At 35.2% G+C, this 17235-nt stretch overlaps 1 protein-coding gene across 1 annotated transcript in view; it reads right to left on the bottom strand.

Annotated features, from left to right (window-relative positions):
* The window catches only part of HIBCH (3-hydroxyisobutyryl-CoA hydrolase), a 103324-nt gene that overhangs the window by 60667 nt on the left and 25422 nt on the right, over window positions 1-17235 (bottom strand). Inside the window, exons 5-6 of the mRNA XM_051986009.1 lie at window positions 13090-13170; window positions 12316-12368 (exon numbers count right to left, since the gene is read on the bottom strand). Coding sequence (XP_051841969.1) covers window positions 12316-12368; window positions 13090-13170 — 134 coding nt within the window. The remainder of the gene's footprint in view (window positions 1-12315; window positions 12369-13089; window positions 13171-17235) is intronic.

The following is a 17235-nucleotide window of genomic DNA, read 5'->3' as shown; positions in this document are numbered from 1 at the left end:
ACATGTAAATCCATCTGGTCCTGGGGATTTTTTCTTAGGGAGTTGATTGATAGTTTGTTCTATTTCTTTTTCTGAGATGGGACTGTTTAGGATATTTACTTCTTCCTCTGTTAGTTTGGGCAAGCTGTATTTTTGGAGGTATTTTTCTATTTCATTTAAGTTGTCGAATTTATTGGCATAAAGTTGGGCAAAGTAACTCCTAATTATTGCTCTAATTTCCTCTTCGTTAGTGGTGAGTTCTCCCTTTTCATTTTTAAGACTAACAATTTGATTTTCCTCTTTCCTTTTTTTAATCAGATTTACTAAGGGTTTGTCTATTTTGTTGGTTTTTTCATAGAACCAACTCTTAGTTTTATTAATCAATTCAATAGTTTTTTTACTTTCAATTTTATTGATCTCACCTTTTATTTTTAGAATTTCAAGTTTAGTATTTGACTGGGGGTTTTAATTTGTTCCTTTTCTAGCATTTTTAATTGCAAACCCAATTCATTGACCTTCTCTTTCTCTATTTTATACAAATAGGCCTCTAGAGATATGAAATTTCCCCTTATTACCGCTTTGGCTGCATCTATACATTTTGGTATGATGTCTCATTATTATCGTTTTCTTGGGTGAAGTTATTAATTATGTCTATGATTTGCTGTTTCACCCAATCATTCTTTAGTATGAGATTATTTAGTTTCCAATTATTTTTTGGTCTACTTCCCCCTGGTTTTTTGTTGAATGTAATTTTCATTGCATCGTGGTCTGAAAAGGATGCATTTACTATTTCTGCCTTACTACATTTGAGTTTGAGGTTTTTATGTCCTAATATATGGTCAATTTTTATATAGGTTCCATGAACTGCTGAAAAGAAAGTGTATTCCTTTCTGTCTTCTCCAGAGATCTATCATATCTAACTTTTCTAGTATTCTATTTACCTCTTTGACTTCTTTCTTATTTATTTTGTGGTTTGATTTATCTAATTCTGAGAGTGCAAGGTTAAGATCTCCCACTATTATAGTTTTACTGTCTATTTCTTCTTGCAGCTCTCTTAGTTTCTCTTTTAAGAATTTAGATGCTACCCCACTTGGTGCATATATGTTTAATATAGATAGTGCTTCATTATCCATGCTACCCTTTAGCAAGATATAGTGTCCTTCCTTATCTCTTTTAATTAGATCAATTTTTGCTTTAGCTTGATCTGAGATCAGGATGGCTACCCCTGCTTTTTTGACTTCACCTGAAGCATAGTAGATTTTGCTCCAACCTTTTACCTTTAACCTGCATGTATCTCCCCGCTTCAGGTGTGTTTCCTGTAAACAACATATTGTAGGATTCTGGCTTTTAATCCATTCTGCTAACCGCTTCCTCTTTATGGGGGAGTTTACCCCGTTCACGTTTATGGTTAGAATGACCAATTCTGTATTACTTGCCATCTTGTTAACCCCGGTTTATGCTTTTCTCCCTTCTTTCCCCTTTCCCCCCCTTCCCAGTATTAAGCTTGTGAGCACCACTTGCTTCTCACAGCCCTCCCTTTTTAGTATCCCTCCCCCCGCCTTAGAGTTCCTCCCCCTATCTTACCCCTTTCCCTCCCAGTTCCCGTATTCCCTTCCGCTTAGCTTATTCCTTCCCTTTTCACTTTTCCCTTCTCACTTTTCAATGAGATGGGAGAAGTTTCACCATAGATTGAATATGTCTTAAGATTTTTCACTTAAAGCCAATTCTGAAGGCAGTAAGATACCCACTATATTCATCCCCCTCCATTCTTTCTCTCAGATATAATAGGTTTCCTATGCCTCTTCATGAGATGTACTACCCCCACTTTATCCTTTTTCTGGTACAATGTCCTTTCCACATCAATTTCTAGAACAAGGTATACATGTATTCTTTATACATATATATAGTCAAAATATAGTTCCCAAGATTAATCTTTACCTTTTTAGATTTCTCTTGAGTTCTATATTTGTAGATCAAACTTTTTGTTAAGTTCTGGTTTTTTCATCAGAAATAGATGAAATTCGCTTACTTCGTTGAATGTCCATCTTCTTCCTGGAAAAAGATGCTCATTCTCGCTGGGTAAGTTATTTTTGGTTGCATACCAAGTTCCTTAGCCTTTCGGAATATCATATTCCAGGCCCTTCGATCTTTTAGTGTGGATGCTGCCAGATCCTGGGTGATCCTTATTGTGGCTCCTTGATACTTGAATTGGGTTTTTCTGGCTGCTTGCAATATTTTTTCCTTCATCTGAGGGTTCTGGCATTTGCCACTATATTCCTTGGTGTTTTGATTTTAGGATCCCTTTCAGTGGGTGATCGATGAATCCTTTTAATGTCTATTTTACCCTCTGTGTCTATGACTTCTGGGCAGTTCTCTTTGATAATTTCCTGGAAAATAGTGTCCAGGCTCTTTTTTTCATCATGTTTTTCTGGGAGTCCAATGATTCTCAGATTATCTCTCCTGGATCTGTTTTCCAGGTCTGTTGTCTTCCCCAGAAGGTATTTCACATTTTTCTCCATTGTTTGATTTTTTTGGATTTGCTTGACTGATTCTTCTTGTCTCCTCGAGTCATTCAATTCCACTTGTTCAATTCTGATTTTCAGTGAAGTATTCTCTTCACTCACTTTTTTAAAATCTTTTTCTAATTGTCCAATTGAGTTCTTTTGTTCTGTGGAATTTTTTTCCATTTCGCCAATTTTGTTTTTTAGAGAGCTGTTTTCTGTTTCCAGTTCACTAATCCTATTTTTCAAGGATTTTACTTCTTTATCCACTCTCTCTTTAACTGACTTCTCCAGGCTCTTTTGCCAAGCCTCCCTCTCCTTTTCCCATTTTTCTTCTAGCTCCCTTGTGAGAGCCTTTTTAATCACTTCTATGAGGTTCATCTGTGCTGAGGAACAGATGATCTCCTCCTTTGGGGATTCACCTGGGGACTGCCTGTTTTTAGTCTCCTCAGGATTTAGAGTCTGCTCTCTATCTGTATAGAAGCTGTCAAGGGTTAAAGTCCTCTTCAGCTTCTTGCTCATTCTGTCTAATAATCAAAGACAAACTACCAAAGAAAAACAGAAAAAACTGGAGTCTTTCTTTGGGGGGGGGGGGCTGGGTGTGTTATCGAGCTTCCTCTACAGACTGCAGGGGGCAGCAGTGAGGCACTAGCAGGACTGTGTGCGCCTGAGCCCAGAGCGTGCTGAGTCACTGTGGGGGGGGAAGGAGGGGCAGCCAGGTCCCGAGAGACTCCAGCTGTTTGGGGTTGTATTCTTCAGCCCCGGTGTTTTTAGCTTCTCTGCTGGGCTGCTGACTTGCTGCCGGAGCAAAGTATCCAAACCTGTAGCAAAGCTCTCCCGCAGAGACGGCTGCAATCACTCCCCACCCCCTCTCCAGTCTGCTCCCGTGCTCTCACTGCCGCTGCCCTCAGCCTGCGCCCGATCTAAAACCGCCCCAGCCCTCCAGTAAAGACAGACCTTTCTTGGCGGATCTCAAGGATGGCTTCTCTTGGTAACTATATGTGGGTTTTTTTCAGTCAAGCATTGATTCAGAGGCTTGTAATGAAGTGGATAGTGAGAGAAAGCGTGGAGCTTATGCAGCTGTGAGCCTCCTCTCCGCCATCTTAACCGGAAGTCTCCCATTGTTATTGATGCTATTATTAGTGTGACTATGAATTGGCACATCCATTTTGGAAAACAATATTTAACTATGTAAATAAAAGGAGTAAAATGTCCATACCATTTGCCCCCCAAAAAAAGAAAGGGAAAGAGAGCAAAGGGCAAGAGGTAGCAAAGAGAGCAAGGAGACTAGAGAGAAATGAAACAAAAAACAAGCGAAAGAATCTTGAGGTGCCACTGGAAAAAGGAGGGAGGCAGGAAGGAAGGGCAGCAACTATAACATCTTACTGGCCTTATTAGCCAACATTCCTTTACTGGGCTTATAATCTAAGAAAGTCATTGATAAGAAGAAAGGCCTTATGTACTCCAAAATATTTAGAGTTGCACTTTTTGTAATAGCAAAGAATTGGAAATAAAATAGATACCCATCAGTTGGGGAATGGATAAACAAATGGGGTACATGAAAATAATGGAACATTAACAGGAACCTCTTTATAACCTTTGACATTGTCAGTCTTCTTGATTCTCTCTAGGTTTCAGGACACTATTCTCTCCTGCTTCTCCATCAGACCCCTTCTTCTCTGTCTCTTATGTGGGATCCTCCTACAGAATATATCTTCTAACTGCAGAAGTCATTCAAGGTTTTGTCCCATGCCTTTTCTCCTTCTCTACCACTTGGTGATCTCATCAGTTCCCAAGGATGTAATTTCTTTTTTCCTCCTGAGACAATTGGGGTTAAGTGACTTGCCCAGGGTCACACAATTAGAAAAATAGTTAAGTGTCTGAGATCACATTTGAACTCAGATCCTCTTGACTTCAGGACTAGTGCTCTATCCACTGTGCCACTGAGCTGCCTTGGATTTAATTTCTTATGTTATTGGTGTTTGTCTTTTGATTTTGAAGAGAGCCAATGATATCAAGAGGTGATGTCTTGATTCCTTGGTGAATTAGAGTTAAGTGAGATAAAACTGCACAAAATCTTCAAGTTATCAAAGTTATCAAAGTCCAATGGCAAGGCAAAAGCCAAGACATAGTGCAAGATGCAGCTTCACAGAGCCTGCTTCAGCCACCTTCATGGCCACTGGAACAAATTGTTCTCAACCATCCCCTTGTTCCACTAGGGGAAGTCTACCTTTACCACGTGTCTACCACACACTTGGAGCAGACACCTCCTGGAACAGTAACAATCAACCTGGTCTGACCCATCTGCAGAGATGGTTTACATGATACAGCTCCTTAGAGCCACAAGTGAGACCTGAGTGCTGGGTAGCCTCCAAAGGTAGATAAGCAGCCCTAAACAGAGCTCAGCCAGCCCTTAAACCAGAGGCACTCATCCTCCTTTATCACACCATATACCCTTTCTTGATGCTGATGATTCTCAAATCTACTTATCCTGCCCCAATCTCTCTGCTGCTCTCCAATCTCCCATCTCCAAATGCCTTTCAGACATCTCAACATATTACGTAAAATGTAACAGGAGGAGAAATTACAAACCAAAATCAATTTTAAAAATCAATCTCAATTCTGGAAAATAAAATAAAATCATGCATGGCCAAAATTAAGCTCTATGACCCCATCTACTGGTTAATTCACATTTTCCTAATAATAAACCTATATCTAATTTTTATTAGGCCTTTAAAAAGGACCTTTGTTTTGTCTTATTGATTCAAAGCCAGATTAAGATAAAAAAAAAAAAAATTACTTCTCCAGTAAATTCTGACCTAGGTCCATTATGCTTTTTCTTTGGAAAGGTTAGCCCTCACTCATATCACCAGTCTTCCTTCTTCAGAGGAAATATATAAGAAATTTATACAAAATGATTACTTATAGTTCAAAAATCCTACCTGGGGAAAAAACACACAGACACTGAATAACAGAATGCTAACCCATAAGTCAAGGCTACATTTTACAACCTAACTCCTAACTCTTCAGCAGCAAGGGCTGCTTTCTTTCATCTTTGTATCTCCAATGTCTCACACAGTGTCTGGCTTAGAGTATAGACTCATTAAATGTTGATTAAAAGCACTAAAACTCCTTGAAATAGACTCTCAAGTAAATTACAATAAAGTCTCCCAAAATACATACTTAAATTACATGTAAAAAAGATAATTCCAAATTTTTAATAAGGTTATTAACTCTTAGGTACTTTGTAAGCAAGAAGGCAACCTAAGGAAGAGTCAGGATAGGCGAAGTACTGGGCAAGCTGAACCACCACTTCCACCTTGACCTCTACTGGCCTGACCACTGATCCAGCTTCCAGCCCAGGCCTTACAGCCATCATTATGAGGAATGCAATGACTGTGGAGAAGTAACTTAACAAGTTCTTCATCACCACCATTACCAGCTGAACAGTTACTTCATGGTTAAGACCTATGAGTCTTGGGAGTGGTACTTTGGCCCCAGACAACCAGTCCTGCTTCCAACTTAGCCCCAATAGTCATCATCCCAGGACTCAACTCAGATGCAGATGCAGCCTAGTAACTGCAGCTACAGCTTCTAAAGACCAAAAAAAATAAAATAAAATAAAATTCTTGCCACCTAAGTATTAATCACCAAAGTAAGTATTCAAATAGTTCACCATATCAAATAGTTCATCAGAATATGATCTAATCAATGGAAATAACATTAAAGAAACTACATTACCATTTATTTTACTCCTGTATCCTAAGGACCATGGAAGCCTTCCATCTAACTGATCTTTCGTTTTTATCTATCTCATCAGTATGTGCTTTAAACACAGTAAATTCTCAATAACTGCTTTTCTTTTTTCATTAATTAATGCTATTTACTATAATTATTAACACAATGAGTAGATAGTCTCAAAGACTGACTGCTAAGTTATGGAGAGGTTGCCATTTGCATCAGTAAAAGGAGTACCTGAATTGACTAAATCACAGATCTTGAAGAATTGAAGCATTACTACCTCAATCTCAGAAGAATTAAAAGTACATGTGATCCAAGGACTTAAATGTAAAAATGATTTGCTTTCAAGAAATGGCATAAAAGACATCAAAGATAATGAAATAACAACAGTTCTTCAAAAATATGTTGTTACATATTAAATATTAAAATACCTAAAAGAAAGTATGTAGTTTGTTTGCTTTAGCTTCTATGGGAGATTTTTGGAAAAAGAAGAATTGTCCAAAATAAGACGTCAGGGAGGAATGATGATCAATTCAAAAGGAAGAAATACCCATATCAATCAACTGATTGACCATCAACATGAATTATTTGAAATGTCAGTAGTATCATAAATTTCTTTCTAAAAGATATTCAACCTAAAAAAGGGCTTGCTTGCATAGTAGATGTATAAATAACATAAGACTAAGTTTTAAATACAGACATTAAGGACTATAGAAATATGGATAACAAGAAAAATGGCAAATTAGTCATTTTCTCTAAACCATTTCATCTCTCCAAAAAAAAAAAAGGGAATTAAACAAGAGATGCAGAGTACTTATAGTTTGAACCACAAAAAAAAAAACTTGTGTGGGCTAAAATCCTTAATAAAATTAATATCAAAAAATGCTGATCAATAAAGTGCTCACTCAGTACCTCTCCCCTACAACCTCTGCCCACAATGAGCAAAGATATATTGAAGGTTTCTGCAAGGGTCCAGCAGGAGATAACATTTTTGCAGAGACTGCTGGAATACTCTCCCTCCCCCACACCTCAAGAATGACAGATACTGACTGCACAATCATAAGTAGCTGAAAGGGAAGAGAAAGGAAGTAGTGCTGAATATACTATATTCAGCAGAGGGAATAGATAGCCTTTATTTTATCAATAAATAGGAGAGTTCCTCAGCTAAAGGAATGGAGGGAAAGGATGTAGGGAGTTTGGGAAAAGAGGTTTTAGATAGCCATAGTGGAGATATACTACTAATTAGCCAAGATTAAAAAGGATTGTTATGCAACAGCCTGGTTAAGATTAAAAACCATAATTTAGAAGTGGATTTCATAAATACAATTATGGCTTCCTTCAGCATACTGGAAATGGTGTATGGTGAATATAATTCAACTTTGGAGTTTGACAAGACATGAATAAGAATAAACTAAGAAAATAAGATAGTAAGAGAAGAAAACAGTATATAAAGTGATCAACACAGGGCCAACAATAGGATGGCAAAAAAGTAAGGAAGTGCAACAATCAGAGACTGGGAATTGAAGGGAGAAAGTCCTAGGAAGCAAATAAAACAAGTGTTCTACATATAATACTCAATGAATACTTCTGAATAACAGGACCATGGCTAAAGCTCAGAATACAGAAGACATATGAAACTAGGAGCCTACATTTGGTATACAAGGCAGTCTGCTAAGCTATGTCTGTGATTCATTTACTATATCTAAATTCTACCCAAAAGTCACTTTTTTTGGCTGGGCTTCATATAGTATAAATATCCAATACTCTGTTGTACTTGAATTATTATCACATTTTTCTTTTAAAAGGATATTTGGGAAGACAGAACCAAGAAAGATTCTTTGCCTTTTCTCCAGAGACATGCCCGAGCTCTCCCCCAAACTCCTCTAAATAATAATGTCTTAAAACAAATTCTAGAGTGGCAGAATTCACAAAAGGATAGAGTGAAACAATTCTCCAGCCCACGAAAACTTAGATCAGAAGGAACCAGGTGAGAATGAAGCACAGTCCAGCAGAGGTCACACCAGCATGGACCAGTTCTTGCAAACCAGAAGGAGTCCCTGGGGTGACTGAATCAGTAGCAGCACTAGTTTCTGGACCTCTCAGTTCACAGGGGGCCAGAGAGCAGTGAGAAGGATATTACAAGGTCCCTTTGCTGGTACCAAGGACAGGACGCTATTACAGTGCCCACACTTGGACTGGGGTTGCAGGACAGGGCTCAGATGCCAGGGCAAAGAGGAGTACCAGCAGAGCTTGTGGCTGCAGGGGAGTGGGCACCCTAGTCTCAGCTCTATAATAGAAGAGAGCTTGTGTCATTCACAGACCAAGAGCACAGGCCAGGAGAGTAGTGAACACACCTCTTCCTAGATCATACCATCTTAGAAGAAGCAAAAACTTATAGGTTCCCAGAATTACTGAAAACAGCTGCACAAAAACCCTGAGCATTGAGATGGTGCTCCCTTTGCTCTGGAAGCAGAGCCCCACTTTAGTACAGTGTTAAAAGTTAAGAAACAAACTTGAAGGGGCAGCTAGGTTGTGCAGTGAATAGAGTACCAGCCCTGAAGTCAGGAGGACCTGAGTTCAAATCAGGCTTCAAATACTTAATGCTTCCTAGCATTAACCCCAATTGCCTCAGCAAAAACAAACAAACAAACTTGAAAATGAACTAACAGGCAGAAAAAGATGCTGACTATAAAAGTTACTCTGATGTTAGGGAAGATCAAAACACAAATTCAGAAGACAACAGAGCTAAAATTCCTACATCCAACGTCTCAAAGAAAAATAAAAATTGGCCCTAGGGCCATGGAAGAACTTAAAAGATTTTAAAAATTTGGAAAGAGAAATGAGAATGCTACAAAAAAAAAAAAAAAAAAAACATGGAAAAAAGATGATCTCAATTCTTGGTTAAAAAAAAAAAAGGCACAAAAATACTGAATTATTTTAAAATAACACCTTAAAAAAAAGAAGAAGAAGAATAGGCCATATGGGTAAAAAAAAAAAAAAAAAAAAAGGAACAAAAATCCAGTGATGAGAAGAATTCTTTGAAAAGCAGAACTAGTCAAATGGATATTTTAGAACTAGAGGCTAAAATAAAAATTGAAATAGAATCTAAAATGAAAAGTCTCAAAGAATATTATAGCCCAAATCTCCCAGATTAAAAAGAAAATGCTGCAAATAGTGAAAAGGGAACAATTCAAATATTGTGGAGCCAAAATCAGGATAACACAAGTTTTAGCCGTTTCTATGTTAAAGGATAAAAGGCCTTGGAATGTGATGTTCCAGAGGGCAAAAGAGAATTACAACCAAGAATCATGTACCCAACAAAACTGAGTGTAATCTTTCAGAGAAAAAAAAAATGAACAAGGTAGAAAGAGAGAAAGAGAGCTACATAAACAGGGGGAAAATAGGAGGGAAATACATAATTGGTAATCATTACTGTGAAAAAAATTTTCTAGCAAGTTTCTCTGATAAAGACCTCACCTTTCAAATATGTAGAGAACTGAGGCACATTTATAAAAAATTAAGAGTCATTCCTCAATTGACAAATGGTCAAAGGATATGAACAGGCAATTTTCAAACAAAATAATCAAAGCTATCTATAGTCAAATTGAAAAAAAAAAGCTCTAAATCACTACTGAGAAGAGAAATGCAAATTCTCATTTCTAAAATATATAGAGAATTGACTCTAATTTATAAAAAAAATCAAGCCATTCTCCAATTGATAAATGGTCAAAGGATATGAATACACAATTTTCAGATGATGAAATTGAAACTATTTCCATTCATATGAAAGAATGTTCCAAATCACTATTGATCAGAGAAATGCAAATTAAGACAACTCTGAGATACCACTACACACCTGTCAGATTGGCTAGAATGACAGGGAAAGATAATGTGGAATGTTTGGAGGGGATATGGGAAAACTGGGACACGGATGCCTTGTTGGTAGAGTTGTGAACACATCCAGCCATTCTGGAGAGCAATTTGGAACTGTGCTCAAAAAGTTATCAAACTGTGCATACCCTTTGATCCAGCAGTGTTTCTACTGGGCTTATACCCCAAAGAGATCATAAAGAAGGGAAAGGGACCTGTATGTGCCAAAATGTTTGTGGCAGCCCTGTTTGTAGTGGCTAGAAGCTGGAAAATGAATGGATGCCCATCAATTGGAGAATGGCTGGGTAAATTGTGGTATATGAATGTTATGGAATATTATTGTTTTTTAAGAAATGACCAGCAGGATGAATACAGAGAGGACTGGGGAGACTTACATGAACTGATGCTAAGTGAAATGAGCAGAACCAGGAGATCATTATATACTTCTTTTTTTTTTTTTAATAACTTTTTATTGATAGAACCCATGCCAGGGTAATTTTTTTTTTTTTACAGCATTATCCCTTGCATTCACTTCTGTTCCGATTTTTCCCCTCCCTCCCTCCACCCTCTCCCCTAGATGGCAAGCAGTCCTTTACATGTTGAATAGGTTACAGTATATCCTAGATACAATATATGTTTGCAGAACTGAACAGTTTTCTTGTTGCACAGGAGAATTGAATTCAGAAGGTAGAAATAACCCGGGAAGAAAAACAAAAATGCAAGCAGTTTATATTCATTTCCCAGTGTTCTTTCTTTGGGTGTAGCTGCTTCTGTCCATCCTTGATCAATTGACACTGAATTAGCTCTCTTTATCTAAGAGATCCACTTCCATCAGAATACATCCTCAAACAGTATCGTTATTGAGGTATATAATGATCTCCTGGTTCTGCTCATTTCACTTAGCATCAGTTCATGTAAGTCTCGCCAGTCCTCTCTGTATTCATCCTGCTGGTCATTCCTTACAGAACAGTAATATTCCATAACATTCATATACCACAATTTACTCAACCATTCTCCAATTGATGGGCATCCTTTCATTTTCCAGTTTCTAGCCACTACAAACAGGGCTGCCACAAACATTTTGGCACATACAGGTCCCTTTCCCTTCTTTAGTATCTCTTTGGGGTATAAGCCTAGTAGAAACACTGCTGGATCAAAGGGTATGCACAGTTTGATAACTTTTTGAGCATAGTTCCAAAGATCATTATATACTTCAACAATGATACTGTATGAGGATGTATTCTGATGAAAGTGGATTTCTTTGACAAAGATCTAACTCGGTTTCAATTGATCAATGATGGACAGAAGCAGCTACACGCAGAGAAGGAATACTGGGAAATGAATGTGAACTATTTGCATTTTTGTTTTTCTTCCCGGGTTATTTATACCTTCTGAATCCAATTCTTCCTGTGCAACAAGAGAACTGTTCGGTTCTGCACACATATATTGTATCTAGGATTTACTATATTTAACATGTATAGGACCACTTGCAATCTGGGGGAGGGGGTAGAGGGAAAGAGGGGAAAAGTCGAAACAGAAGTGAGTGCAAGGGATAATGTAATAAATTACCCAGGCATGGGCTCTGTCAATAAAAAGTTATAATTATTTAAAAAGAAGAGAAATGCAAATTAAAGCAACTATGAGCTACAGCCACACATCTTTCAGATTAGTTAATATGAGAAAAAAAAGAAAAACAACAAATATTGGGAAAGATGTGGGAAAATTAATACACTAATGCACTGTTGATGAAATTATATACTGATTCAATCATGTGGAACTATACCCAAAAGACTATAACCTAGCTGCTTAAATTGTCATTCATGACCCCATATAGGGTCTTAGAAATGAATGAGGAGGTTGTAAAATTATGATTTATTACCACTAAGTGTTTGATTTATACACCTAACTTATATACGTATATACCTGGGGTAATATAAACGATTCTTTGGCAAAAAGGAAAAAATTTAAGAAGCCTTGGGCTATAAAACCATGCATACAATTGGAACAAGCAATATTACTATTAGGTCTGTATCCCAAAGAGATAAAAAACAAAATAAATTTGAAAACTCAAAATTTGAAAAAAAGAATGTTAAAACAATTTTGCATGTAATTGAGAAAAAAATAAAATATTAAGTTGAAAAAGAAAAAAAAAGAACTTTTGTCTTGGCTTTGGTATATAACAGAAACCTATGACTCAATTAATGCAATAAAACATTTTACTTACTCCACCCATTGTAACTCCATGAATAAGTGAAACAAAAGGCTTCTTACAAGTACCTATAAGAAATATAGTTATAATTAATTTCAATATTTAAAAGCTTCAGGTTTTTGGCAAAAACACATGGAAACAAATTCAAAGCACAAATATTTACAATATAAATGAAGAAAATTAAAGGAGCAGTCAACAAGAATGATTTTTTTAAATGGATATTATTAATCAATCCATATTATTTCATAAAAAATATTAGGAGTATATTACTTATTACTCTTTTTGTTAACATCTACTAATCACTGCAAGATCAACATACAATAGAAACTTTATAAGGAAGGATTGGAGAACCATGACTACCATTCACTTTCTCTGTAGGTTAACAGTGTTCTATTTATGCTTTTTGAATTGATTTTTAAAACACATTTTACCTGAATATGTGTGTCAGTGAAACAATATATTCATGTATGCAAGTTCCTCATTATGTCAAAATAAGAATAATGATGCTTGTACTTAATAAAACTTAAAGCACTATAGGAATATAAAATGATCTCTATGTACCATAAAAAGAGACCTCAGATTTTACTTGTTCTTTACACTATCCAATTGAACACATAGTTACTAAAAATTCTCAGTGCATTATATTAAGCCAGATACTTCCAAGTGAACAAGTACTTTTTAAAATAAAATTCTAGGATTTATAAAGTATGGTATCATAATTTAATTTTTAAAGTTAGATATGCATCTTATTTCTCAATTCTGCTTTATGACAATGTACAGTATACATACCAATGGCAGAGTTCAAAGTATATTCTTCTTTAAAGAAGTCTTGAACCAATTTCTGTTTTGCCTTCCCTGCTTCTGATATGGCTGGAAAATAACAACAACAATAAAATCTCAAAAAGAACAAGATGAAAGTTGACACCAAATATATATGATTTTGTTATAATGATTATATGATTTTGTCATAATCACAAATAAAAAAAATTCTAAAAAGAAGGCTATCCACATATTCTCTTAGATGTCATCTACTTGTATCTTATCATTTTATAACAAAAATATAAAGGATAATAGAATTTGGAAATGGTATCTTTAATCATATTTTATTTCAGAGATGAGAAAACTGAACATTTGAGAAAATGAATTTCCTAAGTTCACACAGATAGTAAGTTATAAAAGGCCTGATTTAAACCAAATTCATTACTACTGACCACCATACCAAGCCACTTCCAAAAAGATAGGGCTAGTTAGAGTAAATCACTTGCTCAAAGTTACAACATAATGAGTACTAAAGCCAGACTAAACCCAGATCTCTGAGCCTCCTATCTAGTGGTCTTTCAGTTATCATGCAATTTTCCACCCTGAATCTACTGTCTTATTTAGCTTTTGTCATTTTCTTTTAAATCTGTTATTTCTCCAAAACCCACCTATTTCCTATATGGTCTTATCTCTATGCAACCTTTATCCATGATTTTGACCATGCCAATCCCCTCTTTAAATCCTAACAGATATCTGAAATTAAACATATTTTATAATTCCAAAATTTCAACTATGAGGAAAAATTATCTGTGCAATTGTTGGTATTATGTTTATAACCTTATAAGGCTATAGGCAAGAAATAAGAATTAGTGTGTATATAAAAATATTCATCTAGCAGCATTACCTATGATAGAAAAAAGATAGAAACAAACTATGTACCCAATTATTGCAGAGTGTTTAATTAGGTTATGGAACATAATTATAATAAGAGTATTAATGTATATAAGGAAAGAAGAATTCAAAGAATTTTGGGAAGATATACAAAATAATCAGAATAAAGAAAGCAAAAGCCAAAAAAGCACCTTGCAAATATGTAATTAAAGCATTAAAACATCAATAAAACTATTATTTAATGCAGTGGACACAAATGGTACTTCCTTTTAGGATTATTATGTCGTTTTTCATTTTTTTATCAGAAAATAATGAAAATGAATCATCACAAATACAATTTGCAATCAGTTTTATGCATTGTCTTTAACTGTTTGATTATATTTTATTTGTTTTGTGAGAACAAAATTCATCATTTTGAAAAGTAATATTGGTTATGCCAGTTTCTCGTTAATCCTCTATAATTTATCCCTGTCTTCTTTCAAAATATTCCAATTCTTGATTCATTCTATGCTTTAAAATGAAATTTGACATCTACTTCTTTCATCTTACCTTTCTTTGATCAACTTAAAAGCATTTTATCTATCTGCTCCCTTTTGAGCCAACCTTACTGTTGCTTTCCTTATTGATATTAAAAAATAATTCTGATCCTGAATAAAAGTACTTTTGAAACAAGCCATTTTTGTACTCTGAAGAAGATTTGAGCCTTCATCATCTTTCCCCAATTAATACATAAACATAATGTAACATCAAAACACAAATAGGGAAGTTCATACACATAGTTTTTTTTCAATGAACTAGGAAGAAGAAACAGGTCAAAAACATCAAGGGGGAAAAAAAAGGAATTTTCCTTATCAGATTTTAAAATATGAAGATACAGAAATAGAACCAAAAGGGTATAGTTTGTGAATAAAAAAACCCAAAGATTATGATAATGACTCATATGTATATAATATGCCAGGGTTTACAAAGTCCTTTTCCCACAAAAGTCCTGTGAAGGACATGAAATTTTTTATCATAACCATTCTGTACCTGAGGAAAGTTAAATGACACTCCTAGAATCATTGCCCATTCAAGACATGAATTTTAACACATTACAATGCTTCCCCAAGACACTTTATAAACTTCTGGAGAAAAGAATCATATTTTAATTTTAAAATTTTTTTAAGAAAACTAAGTAACAGTCAGATGAAAAATTAATTGAGACCATTCCTCTAACCACATATTATTTTTTATTAAATCTAACTGATTAATAATCCAATAATTTTTAACATTCAAAATCTGAGATGACACCATTATTCCTTATTTCTACCAAATGAAGATAATAATTTTATGAAGCAAATAATACATCACTAGTAACAAAATGGATTCTTCTAAATTTTTTTTAAAAAACAGTACAAGAAAACAACAATGTATCCAGAATAAAAAAAACAGAATATATTTAGGATACATATATGATAAAAAGCAGAGTTTCTAAGAAATATATGAATTAACAAAATATACATATAACATATATATGTAGATATACACACAGACACGTGTGTGTGTATATATCCATTCTCCTTTGAAGAAATTCTTGAAATATATCAATATCTTATTACAAGGCACATAATCCAAGGTCAAAAACATAGGGCAAAATTCAAAATATACAAATTTATTTATAGTATTTATTTGTATTTTGGAGTAGCAAAGAACTAGAAGCAAAATGGATAACTGTCAACTAGGGAAAGGCTGAAAAAATTACCCTCTATGAACAGTATCATTGTGTTTTAAGAAACTATACTAAGAATTCAGAAAAACTTGGTAAGACTTTGATGAACAGATACAAAACAAAATAGAACAGGATGACTACTTATATGGTAAGTACAATAACAGTAAAGAAAAGAATACTGGAAAATATCACACTCATCGGTGTTGGGACCAGTTGTGACTTCAATGGGCTATTGCAGCACATCTCCCACTTCTCAATAAGAGCAGTAGACTTCTGGCACTGCCACCAGCATGGCCCAGACCCTTTGTGTCGGCACTACCGTAGTAACTTCCTAGCGGTCTCTCTGCCACGAGTCTCTCCCCACTCCAGTCCATCCTCCACTCAACTGTCAAATTTTATCTTCCTAAATGTGACTTCAATAAATTCAAGGGGCACCATCACCTCCAAAAAAACCCCTCTGTTTAGTGTTTTAAACTCTTTATAACTATCCCCCTCTCATCTTCCAGTCTCCTTACACATTATTCTCATCCCACATTGTATGTAATCTACTAACAATGCCCTCCTTGCAGTTCTTTCTATAAGATGCTCCACCTCTAAACTCTGCATTTTCTCTTATTGTCCCCTATTCCTGTAATTCTCTGCCTCTTCATCTTCACTCCTTGTTTCTCTGGCTTCCCTCAAGTCCTAATTAAAATCTCACCTATTACCAGAAGCTTTTCCTGATCCTAAATGTTACTGTCTTCCTTCTGTTGATTATTTCCAGTTTACCATTTATATTATATATATATTCACATCCAAATATATGTATGTTTATATACGTGTGTGTAAAATTGTATACATTTGCTTCTTGCTGTCTTCTCTATTAGACTCTGAGCTCCTAAAAAACTTCCTGACTAATCTGCATATAATAATAAAAAGTTTTACAAGGAACCTTATTCTGAACTATAAATTTTTTGAACTATAAATTATATATGAAGGATCCCAGAAAAGAGGTAAATATATATATATATTGCTGAGCCAATAGATATGATTTTATCAGTGGAAAGCAGCTAAATACCATCTGCTTTCCCAAAGTACAGTTAAGGACCTTGAGATGTTTTCTTCTGATTTGAAGCTGAAATATGCATATGTATTTTCTCCCCATTTAAGAGTGAATTCTTTGAAAGAAGGGACTGCCTTAATTTTCTACTTGATTCAGTTACTCATTCATTTACCCTGAATTTCTTGCTATCACAACAACTAGTTTCTTGCCTCAGTTTAATTTCTTGCATTTTTGAATTCCCAAAGAAAACTAGTACTTATTGATAGCCTCGCCTCCTGATTTAGAAGTACTTGTGTCCTGATTCTACTACTCTCTCCCAGGAATAGTTTACTCCTCCACAGACCTGTTGTTTGTCCTATTCATTAGCACAGCCCTCTCCCGGTAGGATGTAATAATGTCAAGAACATTAAAAGGAAAAACAAAATCTAGTTTAATAAATATAGATTTCATATAGTATTATATAGAGAATATTTCAACATATAAATTATTCAATTATTCTTTTCTACTGGAGGGCCCTGTAAAGTCCAAACCAGAA

The sequence above is a fragment of the Antechinus flavipes genome, chromosome 3 (assembly GCF_016432865.1).
Source record: "Antechinus flavipes isolate AdamAnt ecotype Samford, QLD, Australia chromosome 3, AdamAnt_v2, whole genome shotgun sequence".
Lineage (NCBI taxonomy): Eukaryota > Metazoa > Chordata > Mammalia > Dasyuromorphia > Dasyuridae > Antechinus > Antechinus flavipes.
This window is presented reverse-complemented; position numbering and strand designations above follow the sequence as displayed.